At 35.8% G+C, this 11,503-nt stretch overlaps 3 protein-coding genes across 3 annotated transcripts; 2 read left to right on the forward strand and 1 right to left on the reverse strand.

The window, feature by feature from the left end:
- The first annotated feature begins 70 nt into the window (after positions 1–70).
- On the forward strand, positions 71–4,665 carry LOC124444981 (zinc finger Ran-binding domain-containing protein 2-like). The gene is given in 13 exon segments (XM_046995690.1): positions 71–238; positions 327–379; positions 1,098–1,206; positions 1,291–1,373; positions 1,552–1,628; positions 1,733–1,768; positions 1,916–1,969; positions 1,972–2,037; positions 2,153–2,205; positions 2,656–2,685; positions 3,345–3,476; positions 3,827–3,885; positions 4,363–4,665. Coding segments are annotated over 13 exon segments (810 nt in total). The 5' UTR covers positions 71–185; the 3' UTR covers positions 4,368–4,665.
- A 118-nt stretch (positions 4,666–4,783) lies between these two features.
- LOC124444889 (MAP kinase-interacting serine/threonine-protein kinase 1-like) lies at positions 4,784–6,840 on the forward strand. Its single transcript, XM_046995567.1, has 2 exons — positions 4,784–4,959; positions 5,037–6,840. Exon 2 carries the CDS (start codon positions 5,191–5,193, stop codon positions 6,517–6,519), a length of 1,329 nt encoding a protein of 442 aa, XP_046851523.1. The 5' UTR covers positions 4,784–4,959; positions 5,037–5,190; the 3' UTR covers positions 6,520–6,840.
- Positions 6,568–11,482, reverse strand: LOC124444898 (glutaryl-CoA dehydrogenase, mitochondrial-like). The gene is made up of 16 exons (XM_046995578.1): positions 11,276–11,482; positions 10,637–10,657; positions 10,174–10,240; positions 9,950–10,017; positions 9,738–9,800; positions 9,581–9,641; positions 9,325–9,434; positions 9,120–9,249; positions 8,936–9,020; positions 8,727–8,858; positions 8,322–8,425; positions 8,109–8,178; positions 7,758–7,813; positions 7,586–7,674; positions 7,334–7,405; positions 6,568–7,211 (listed from the first exon to the last, which is right to left on the reverse strand). The coding sequence occupies exons 1-16, from the start codon at positions 11,382–11,384 to the stop codon at positions 7,138–7,140; spliced, it is 1,311 nt and encodes a 436-aa protein (XP_046851534.1). The 5' UTR covers positions 11,385–11,482; the 3' UTR covers positions 6,568–7,137.
- Positions 11,483–11,503: the final 21 nt, after the last annotated feature.

Genomic DNA, 11,503 nt, shown 5'->3' on the forward strand with positions numbered 1-11,503 from the left:
CAACATCATTTTATCTTTCTTAAAATTTGCGGGCGTGTGTTAATTTGCGGGTCTTAAAGGAATTTATAAAGCGAAGAAAAAGAGGAAAAGTAATAGTTTTTGGAAAGGAATACAGCGCCAGCAGATTGCCACGCTCTTGGATAGTTTGTTTTGGAAAAACCTTGTACTTTTAGAGTATCTTTAAAATGTCGAAAAGATTAAGAGTCTCTGAAGGGGATTGGACGTGCTCAGATGCCAGGCATGCCTCTCTCTTTTTTAGTTTTTCACATGAATGTTGTGTTTATTTTTAATATCATGTTGACAACAAGTGGTTCAATCTTCCTTAGTTGTGGTAATCTCAACTTTGCTCGAAGAACAAGCTGTAATCGATGTGGAAAGGGTAGGATTAACTATGGAAACAAATGTTTGTAATCAAAAACTATACCTGTTTACAAGACAGTGCTTGATGTGCTGATCAGTACCATGTTCACACTGCGGCTCTGCAAATGGTCATACCATCATTACCCACCCCCCACCCCTGGACGTCAAGTTAAAGTCTCCAGAGTGGAAGATTTGTATTGGATACTCATGATTTCGGGTGCACAATTGTGAGAAAAATAGGCAATTATGTGTAGACAAGTTTGAATCTGTGGAGTGCAGTTTACATGCTCTGAAGTCTGGGAAAGTACTTTATCAAAGATTTATAAGTTTATGTGGCCATTTTTTAGCATTCTATTTTGTGAGGACTACTGATATAAAACACAGTTAAAAATCTTTTTTTACAATGAAAGCTGTTACATGTTTTTTCTTTATGTCTTGGCCTATTGCTCTTTGGCAATTTGTTGGACCAGACTTGGTAGTAGAAGTACAGATATTTCTATATTTACAACCCAACCTCCCCCATTTTGGGTGCCTCAAAATGCCTGTCACCTTGAGTATTAATATGATCAACTTGCTATAATATTTATTGTTTCTTGTTTTTATTTTGTCTAAATAATCCTGCAACATCCCATTCATTATTAACTATCTCATTTATTCAAAAGTTTACTTGGTCAAGTATCTGATATTTTTCGGACAATGAAATACAAGTATTTGACTGTAGCATATCTTGGATGTAGAGAAAGGAAGAGGTGTGGATAGGGTAAGGAAAAGTGGATCAGAAATTGGAAAACATTTTGCTGAGAAAAGCAAAGGGTTATTTAGTGCAGATGATTGGCAATGTGCCAAGTAAGTGAGAAATATTTCTCAAACTCATTTTGAAATGTGATATCCAATTCCATGCTACCCTTCAACATTCTTTCTGTCCAATAGGTGTGGGAATATCAACTGGGCTCGACGTTCTACCTGTAATGTTTGCAATGCCCCAAAAATTGGCCATCAAGAAAGAAGAACAGGTATTATTTAGGTTTTTTTGTGAAGAACTTTGCAACAATGTAAATCTGGTGGTAGTGTTGGAGTTCATTAGACCTAATCTTGTAAAAAAAATTGCAAGTATGTAAACACTGCACCCACCACTCAATATCTAATTTTGAGTCATTGAATTTTTGATTTTTCATATTGTTATGTATGCAGGACTTGGTGGCGGTTTCAATGAAAGAGAAAATGTGGAGTACATTGAACGAAAAGACTCTGATGACGAGTATGATGATGTACGATTTCTTTGAAATCTCCCATAAATGCGTTCAATTTTTGAGTTTTTTCAATAGTAATATATATAAGTAATAACTCTACAGTAGAATAATTATTTATTTAGTTTGGAAGGAAAAAGAAAAAAACCAAGCACGAACAGGTAAGTAATAATTATTAAAACATCAGCATGACTCACAGACTCAGAAAAATAAAACACTTGCATATACGTAGTCAATGGTTCACATTTCAAAAAAACGTTTCTTAAGTTATCGCAACATAAGTATGTTCGTGGTTCTTTTGTTTTAAGAGTCGAGATGAGAAACCACGAACAGAATTTCTTCAAACGAAAAAGTTGAACCTTTTGAGGACGAAGAAGAGGATGACGACGACAGTGACGTTGATCTCTCGAAGTATGAACTTGATGACGATGTGAGTGTTTGCCCTTGCATGCATTATTGTAGTTTTGAATATTATCTTTGAATATAGCTACTGTAGGTAAGGCTAGTAATGATGAAAATAATGTAAACTAATTGTTGTTCTTTAGGATGAAGATGACGAGCCTACGCAAAAAAAGGAAGATTCACGGGATCAGGGAGGGTAATCACATGACCTGACACCCCACTGGGGTTCAGGTGGGACAATACCAAATATTTTATTTTTGTTCAAGGGATTTTTTACAATTACGTTGGTGCGATTTGCAAAAGCATTCCTGACTTCCTCGAGAAAACTTCGAAAATGATTCGTCTATTTTTCCAGAAAGATGCACATTTTACTATTGCACAACATAATTTCGCATGAAACATGATAAAGTACAGAAAACTTTTGCAATCTTGACTAAATTATCAGCTTAAGCCCTGATTCCACCGACAAAATTTTCCACTAGATACGTGTGATGTAGAATCAGTGTAGTACACGTAACTTAGTTACTTCACTATGCGCTAGCAAAGGAAAACATATGATGTGTTCTTACACAACTTTGTGTTGTGTATTCCTGCTCCAAATAATCAATGAATCAGATGTTTGTTTTAACATCGTTATTTTTTCTAGACAACATGGAAACAACGTTGCGTCAAAGAGGTACGTAATGTATTTGTGAGCGATATTGTTTTATTTACTATTTAACGATAATTACCTGTTTCAACAGACCTGTTTCACTTTCGTTGTTGGAGCTGCTACAATTAATTTTACATATAGTATAAAACAGATGTATTCTGTCTGAGGATGACTTTGAAATAAAGTCGAAAATTTACAGTTCACTACTCGTCTTGTTTTGATGCATATTTTGCAATCTCAAGATGTCTTGCTTCTTCGGAATTTGTTTTATACTATATTTCTTTAAATTGTCGGCTGGTCATGGTTTTAATTTTACATATTGTGGCTGTTATGGTGACCATGAGAACTTTTGAATATTTTAGTACAGAGCTCATGTACTCGCGTTTGCTGTTGGTACACTTCCTTTTCATTTTTTTGTAAATACTCCCCAGCTCATGAAACATTCAAGTTATGGCCTAATCGTGACACACCATATCTGATTAGTCTGTTTGAATTTCTACAACTTACTGATGCATGCTTGGCCGGCGCATTTTTATAAAGTACTGTCACCCTGATGCGTCATCCAATTCGATTCATTTAAATTGTTTTTATTTATTGGAGCCGCCCATTCATCATTGTTGGCTAAATTGTATTTTTTATTTGATTGCTCATGAGCAATATGTAAGAGCGCCTTTTCTTGGCAGGTCGGACTCTCGTTCACCGTCGTCCAACGATCGAAATGGTAGCCGTCGTAGCTCGTCTGCAAGTTCATCATCGAGTTCATCCAAAACGTCTTCATCGTCAAGAAGTTCATCTTCATCATCGGATGGTAGAAGGTTTGAATTCTCATGTTTCCTCGAGTTGCTTTTTCTCTCTTCTGATGTGGTCAGGTTGATTGGTTGAACACTTAACGAAGAAATTCACAAATGTTGCTACTGCGAATAGTTGAGCAGCGAAAACTGCAAATTGGGAAGAATATGAAAGAATTTGACGGTTTTTTATTGTCCGCTATAGCCCTTTTTGTCGGACATATTTCTTTGTATTAGCTATATTTCTGTTACCCATAGCCTTCTGAATTAAGCTTTCGAAGCATCGATGCTTTCGAAATGAAACATTTTGTGCACAATACCGTTGAGATTAATCATTTTACATGTATCTATGAAAAATTTCTAATCATTCTCTGCAGGAGTCGAACTGGTTCGCGTTCAAGATCCAAATCACCTATCTCCAAACAAAGGTTCAAAGGTAAGCACTTGCTCTTGCTTTGTGCTTAGCTTCAGTCACTTTCTCACTTGTGAAAATCTGCCATTTTACGAACTTCAAAATTGAACGTTGGATTCAATATTATTAACTCTTGCGTTTACATGAGATTTAAATCGGCAAAACTTCCTATCATTTATCCAATCAAAGTCTTATTTTCTTCAGTCACATGATAGAGGCCATTTGGAAAGTGTTATCACTTCATGAAATAGTTCACCAGATCCCCTCCAATTTGAGTAAATGAATATTTTATCAAAATAAGGCATGTACATATCAACTTTTGTTGCAAGACGTCCCCTAAAAGCACACCAAACAACGAACGTTGTTATCATAAGATGTCTCCTATTATCAAGTTATGAGTATTTGTAGCGGAATTGATCTTTGATCACTGGTATGTGGGATCGTCGTGTAAACGAGATCATTATTTTTCACTGTACTGTTTATTCTTGTATGTGTTTTTAGACTGAATTGCTATGAAGGCTGAAAGAAACTTTGTTGAACGAATAAAACTGATGCATCCATTGAGAAATTATGAACACACTGTAAATGGAATGCATTTTTGTTTGCGTGCTTTGATGCTTTAGTTTTAAATAAATACGCTTTTTCCTTTCATCTTTATCAGAACATGGGGTGATTTTAAATCACGAACTTCTAGCTGAATTGTGACTACCAGAGCTTATTACATCTTAGGATGTTACTAGCTTATGATTTGTTTTCTACCAAGCGTTTTCACTGAAATAAAAAATGTATGCTTTTTACAGCAAACCGTTTTCATCAAATGTTTTTAGCTTTTTGCTCTGTGAATTGTTCGACAAGTCATGACATTGTGAGTGATGGAAAATCGGACTACATATGTGGGAAAATGGAAGGGAAGTAGGAAGAAGGATATTACATCATAAAAAAGTCAACTTATACATCATAGGTTCAAAAGTCTATCGAACGGAAACACGTTACTACGCTTCGATTTCTTTGTTCACATGAATTTTTCTGATTTGCTTTCAAGTTTTATTTTGATGCTATGGAAGCTTGAGCCCGGTGGATTCGAATGTAAATAGCGAGGTATGGTATGACTGAAAAACTCGTGTTGTGATGGCGTGATTACTGTACTTATCCTCAAATTATTTGACTCTTCACAGGCTATTTACTGTACTAAAGTACGAAGATTGATTGCCCATATAACTAACAGAAACTGAACGAAAGTCAATAAATTTTACTGACATGTACGTTTAAGTGAGCTCTCTTAACCGAAGGCAAGTAATACGTGTTTGAGGCGGTGTTTGTACTTAAAAAATGGCTGATGTGGAAAGCTTTACCAATATGAGGCGTGTGACCTCTGAAATAAGTGACATTTCTATTTCTGAAAGCAGTAAAAAGCAAGAGGACGATGTCTTCCCAGAGGGTATAAGCATTCTTCAGTTACCTGATAATGGTAAAAATGACCAACAAAGTGTTTTTATGGTTACTGCTACCAAACCTCAAAAAAAGAAAAGACCACCAAGGGAAGATTTCCAGTCTTTTGATCGAATGTTTACACTGAGTGATGATTACCTTGGCAGCGGTTCGTCATCTCAAGTTTTTGTATGTCAGCGTACCAAATCTGGCGAAAAATTGGCTGCAAAAATTGTTAAAAAAATTAATGCTAGATCACGAGATAGAGTGTTGAATGAAGTTGAGCTCCATCATCTATGTCGAAAACAACAAAACATACTTAGCTTGATAAAGTTTTTTGAAGAAAGCTCAAGGTACATATTTGTCTACCCTTTGATGTTAGGTGGGAGCTTACTTCGTCATATTGAAAAACAACATGTATTTACTGAAACCAAGGCCAAAGAGGTTGTGAAGGACTTGAGTAATGGGTTAAGCTTTTTGCATCAACATGGTGTGGCTCATCGAGATCTAAAACCTGATAACATTTTATGTGATAACAATGAGACAATTACACCTGTTAAAATTTGCGACTTTGATCTAGCAAGTGGTATCGGATCTTTGACTAAACCTGTATCAACTCCAGTTTTGCAAACTCCAGTTGGCTCTGCAGAATACATGGCTCCAGAAGTAGTGAAGATGTTTGTAGATGAAGGCAAAGCAACATCTTATGATAAGCGTTGTGACTTATGGAGCCTAGGTGTCATACTTTATATAATGCTGTCAGGTCATCCACCATTCTACGGCAATTGTGGCGAGGACTGTGGTTGGGATAGGAATGAACCATGTGATAAATGCCAGAACTTATTACTAAACAGTATTCAAAGTGGTAACTATAGCTTATCAGGTGAAGAATGGAACAAAATATCCCAAAATGCAAAAGACTTGGTTGCAAATCTCCTTGTACATGATGCATCTCGTCGTTACTCTGCAGATGCTGTTCTACAGTGCCCATGGATAACTTCAGAGAATGAAAATAAATTCAAGAATATCAACACCCTTAGTGCCCCATCGCCAAGAGTGACATTCGATGTTTCAGGTTTCCTTGATGTGGCTAATGCTGTGAGTCGTACTCTGGCTGAACGTGCTAATATTTTAAGTAAAAGTGAGAATAGTGGTATGTTTGGTTTGTCTCCTCCAGGTATGTCATCTTTGGCCAAACGAAGAGCTTGTAAGTCAAACATAAAGCTATAATTCTCATCCATTTCATTGTTTTATCCAATACTGACTGTGCAATCAAGATTTGGTGGAAAATACTTTCATACCACATCCTTATATTTTATTTTTTTTCCTGTTTACAAACATGGAGATATTCATTAATCATGCTTACATTGATAGGAAATAATTTTGCATATTCACTTATCTGTGACATTATATGGCATAGGCAACTTGTATGTAATTAATTATTTAATGTTACTGCAGATGTTTCACAATCACAACTAACCACAGTTAATGAATGTGAAAATCTAGCACTAGCTTTGTTCAAATACTCTCAGTATTTTGACATGGATAAAATGTTGTTAGGAATCCAAGTTTGCACAAGGCAGTGTTACAAAGCAATATCTCAAATAATCATTCTGTGTTTCACATGTAATGTGATATCACTGTGATGGCATTTTATCTCTCCTAGAGTGAAAAAAATTCAGCCATTGTATGGGAAATTGCATTTTGTAACACTGCCTCTATTTAGAGCTACATGGTTGCAGCCATTTATATCTGTAAATGATCTTCGACCGTTGACGAAATACCATGATCACTACATGTAACTTGAAAGACTTTCGAATACTTTACCCCATCCTTTGTTAATTTGTGTCAGTGTTTAGACATAAAAGCTTGAATACCAGTAATCGCTCTGCCCAAAATTAGCGCATGTACGTCGTGCGTTCCTGCAAGAAAACGTCATTAAATGTAAAGAACGTCCCCAAAAAAGTTCAAGGGCTAACAAAAACCTAATTTGAAGCAAAAACACTTTACCGATTTGTTCTAATGTATTCCAACACAATATTACCTTCGTACGTGTTGACTGCTTCTAAATTCATAACGTGTCTGATAACATGGTATTCATCGCAAACGCCGTTACCTGAGCAAAAAACAGATACGAATTTTTACGAGTCATCACGTGCATTTCACAAATTGACGTCTCACAGGTCTGTATGACTTTGTCGAAAGTCTGTGGTACTTTCTTGGTACATTTCAAAAGTGACAAAGGTTTATACGTACATTGCCATGAGGTAAAACGTACGACAGAAGAAATCATTACCTCCTAAAATATCTCTTGCTAGCCTAGCAATCTCCAGTGACTTTCCGCAGTTATTGCGCTTCATAAGAGACACCATTTCGGGGCAGTGACTTCAATAAAGAAAAAACCGAACATCAACAACAAACCATGCAACTTTCATCTATACTACTGGAAAAACTGTTTATTCTGATACCTTCCTTCATCTTTAAGTCGAGCCACATGAACGGCAGTATTCAGACCCAAAGAAATCTATTCGTATAATGTGAGCTTATTAAAATAAAATTCAGATAATACTACAGGATGTTAAAAAGTCCTCTAAAACTGGTTTGATAAGCCCTATACGTAAGAATGCTAAGAAAACGCCCTTTATGAAATAACATAGTGCAATGCTATAAGCGTTGGCGTATGAATGCCATGGATAAGCTGTACTTTTGAATTGTATGCTAGGTGTCTCAAGAAAATCATTTTTATGTACTATGGACCAACATGAAAGGCAAATCGTAATGACACAAATCCTCAGTACTATAAATGCAGTGCAACATACCTCAGTTACCATATCTGCTAGTTTTTTTTGAATGAGCTGATTAGCGGCAAGCGGTCGGCCGAACTGATGTCTAGCGAAATAAACTCACAGTCACCAAATATGTACGTACCTTGGGGAAAATTGACGCTATAGATTCACTATGCATGCGAAGGGGCAAACACTAATTGTTTCCAAACTGTTATCTCAGCATTTTCCTTGGTTAATTGAACGTACCTGTCAAGCGCATACTGTCTTGCCGTTTCGTAACAAAATTCAGCAGCTCCCAAACATCCAAATGCAATTCCCAATCTGGCACTGTCTAGACAGCTGAATGCACCCTATGTAATATTTTATTATTTATTTTTTTTTTAAGTGAACAATCGAAAAGACTTCACTCCTGAAACAAATCGTATTACAATTTTTTCTCTAAAAGCACGTTTGCGGCAAACAAGAATATTCTATATGAGTGTGGGTCAAAGTAAAATTGAAAAACTCTTGTTTAATATTCCTAACAGCTGAATAAAAACTGATAACCGAGGGCTTTAACGTTAAAATATGCTCATCACATTACTTTTTCTCGGAAGTTTAATAGTCAATATATCTACGCCAGGTGGGAAAATTGTAGGTCTTCAAGTTTACCTTTATCCCGGTGACATTAGGTAAAAGGTTATCTTTTGGTACTGCCACATCCTCCATGACAATCATACCCGTTGCAGACGCCCGCAAGGAAAATTTTCCTTCTATCTTAGGCGCTGTGAGCCCTTTCATTTCCTTCAAAGAGAAATGGTTACCTTTAAATTGAGCACTTTGTCACACCTTATCACTAAATACTTGGTTTGAGTTCAGACCTTTTCCAAAATGAAACCACGAACAACATTATCATCACATTTTGCCCATATGACAAATACATCTGCTACAGGAGAGTTTGTTATCCTGAAGATAAAAACTCGCCGTACTATATGTTGAACTGTTACACGAGCAAACTTCAAATGACTCTCATAATCGTGTATTGCTATGGTGTTTTCATCTCACCAGGTTTTAGATCCATTTAGAATATATGTGCCCGTACTTTCTTCATATCGAGCTCTCGTTTCCATGCCACTCGGATCACTGCCATGATTGGGTTCCGTTAAACCAAAGCAACCAATCAATTCTCCTTTACCTGTCAAGTTGGAAAACGGGAGATTACAGAGACAGTGCAACCTATTTGAACAATAATGAACAGTGTATGCCTTACCTAGTCCGGGTAAATATTTTTCTTTCTGGGCTTCCGATCCAAATGAGAAGATGGGATGCATTACTAATGAAGACTGGACGCTCATAGCAGACCGATAGCCACTGTCAACTCTAGTAATAAGTACAATATGTTTTAAGGAACGGAGAATTCAAAAAGAAAATATGAAAGCTCCGTTTTCTAAAATATGATTGGTTGATATTTGGTTCAAAAATTCTTCATTAAATAGGCAAATGTCACGACAGGCTAACGAACTAACCTTTCTAGCTCTCTAGCGATAAGCCCATAAGCCACGGTGGAAACTCCAGCACATCCATAACCTGCTCAATCATGAGTGCATATAAATTATAAGCTGTGGCATAAAATCAATTAAGCAATTCATCATTCAAATAACTTTTTATAACGATGCAAACTACCGTTTATGGTCGCACCAAGTATTCCCAATTCACCCAATTCCGTCATTATTTCTTTGTGAAAATCTACAGCAATATGCACTATGTATGAATCTTGATTACTTGGAATCAAAGTTGTGTTCTTGTGTACAAAATTTGGAGGTGAATGATGTGCAATATGTACCATGCAATGAAAAGTTAACTAAAGAAAAGAAAGCATGAAAAAAGAGTCATACGTTCATTTCTGTTTGCCATTAGCACCCTTGGCATTAATTTTTCCTGACAATAAGCATGGACTTGATCTCTGAAAGAATTCACAAAAAAAACAACATTAATTCTAATCGGTGAAATTTTGTGCACACATGATGGTAAAATTTAATGCAAGTCCAAACATTGCCGTTTGCACCAAAAACTTCAGATAAAAAGTAATAAGACATGAGAATTTTCTTAGTAAACACACCTCACAAGTATTTCATCCTCTTTCAAACAACTATCAACATTTACTGGATCTTGATAATCAAATTTAGCTACAGTACAAAAACAAAATAATTATATTGATGATAGGTCATAATTCATGTTTTCGTACTTTGCCAGCAAGTTATTGATGTGAAAATATTTGATATAGCTAGGCATGTGCATGAACTAAAGAATGAGAAATTTGTCTACGAGAAGCGATAACACAAGAAATCATCTCAGTAAATGCCTCATTGAAGATAGATTTACTGACAGCAAATAATCCTAGCACAACGTCATCAAACCTTTGTGTTACTTAGTGTCCTATGTATAGTTCAAACTTAACTCTGATATGCAAGATATTCAATTTCATCAATTATCAACATGAACTTGGGTTAAACAATCTTTATTTAATCCAATTATCACTTAGGTCTGGCAATAAAAATGAAAAATTAAAGGAAAAGACTCACCAAATTTGGACTTTGTACAGTCTATGATAAATATTCGTTAAAGAATAAAAACAAACAAAGAAAGATAGAAAGTAGTGTGTACAAGTAAAAGTTGGTGTATCCAGATTAAGCAAAATATGTTACAACAGTCCATTATTAGCTAAATTTTATGATTTGAGATTTTGTAACGAATGGCATCAATGCTAAAAAGGTATTTTGAAATTAGCTGCTATAACTTAATTTCCCTAACCCTGGATCGACTACTGGTTGTAGATGTAAACATTACCAATGTTACACAAGGTGATGGCACATTACATTATAGTGGATTGTTCCTTTTATGTTTTTTAAGAAAATGATTTTAGCAAAGCAAACATTTATGGATTTTTCATATAAAACATACAAAAAGATGTTTTTAAGAAATCACTTGATACATCCCCAAATCCCTGAGCCCACCTCCCTCCTCCTACACACTACTGAATAATCGAACGTTTGCTCGATTATTCGTGCACGTTATAAATTGCGAAAATTTTGAATCAACGAGAAATCGACAATATGCGTCACTATTGCAACACATTTTAAATAACAAATAACAAAAACTAATGTACTTTCTTTGTAATAGTCTAATAGATGCTATGGGACAAGAAAAGGTCATAAGGATACAAGACGTAGATGGGATTGCGCTAACATCGAATTGACGACCCCGTCGACATAAGGAAAAAGCACTCGAAGGTTTTGCACGTATGAGATGAACTATTTTCCCAATATTCATCACAGAAATCTCTAGTTTCAAATAGATAGAAACATTAATCTTTGTTTAACTGGTACACGTTTGCTTCCTCAGCGTTGGAATTGATTGCGTAACCCTTCTCTCAGGCATCCCCCCCCCGG

Source organism: Xenia sp. Carnegie-2017, unplaced genomic scaffold (genome assembly GCF_021976095.1).
Source record: "Xenia sp. Carnegie-2017 unplaced genomic scaffold, XeniaSp_v1 HiC_scaffold_1, whole genome shotgun sequence".
Taxonomy (NCBI): Eukaryota; Metazoa; Cnidaria; class Anthozoa; order Malacalcyonacea; family Xeniidae; genus Xenia; species Xenia sp. Carnegie-2017.

What these genes read in the sequence shown, in the direction of transcription:
- LOC124444889 (XM_046995567.1), top strand. Translation starts at nt 5,191, where the DNA reads ATGGCTGATGTGGAAAGCTTTACCAATATGAGGCGTGTGACCTCTGAA.
- LOC124444898 (XM_046995578.1), bottom strand. Translation starts at nt 11,384, where the DNA reads ATGAATATTGGGAAAATAGTTCATCTCATACGTGCAAAACCTTCGAGT. An exon ending in ACTTGGTGCGACCATAAACG is followed by an intron (nt 9,642 to 9,737) that starts GTAGTTTGCATC and finishes ATGATTGAGCAG; the next exon opens with GTTATGGATGTGCTGGAGTT. An exon ending in CTAATGTCACCGGGATAAAG is followed by an intron (nt 8,426 to 8,726) that starts GTAAACTTGAAG and finishes AATATTACATAG; the next exon opens with GGTGCATTCAGCTGTCTAGA.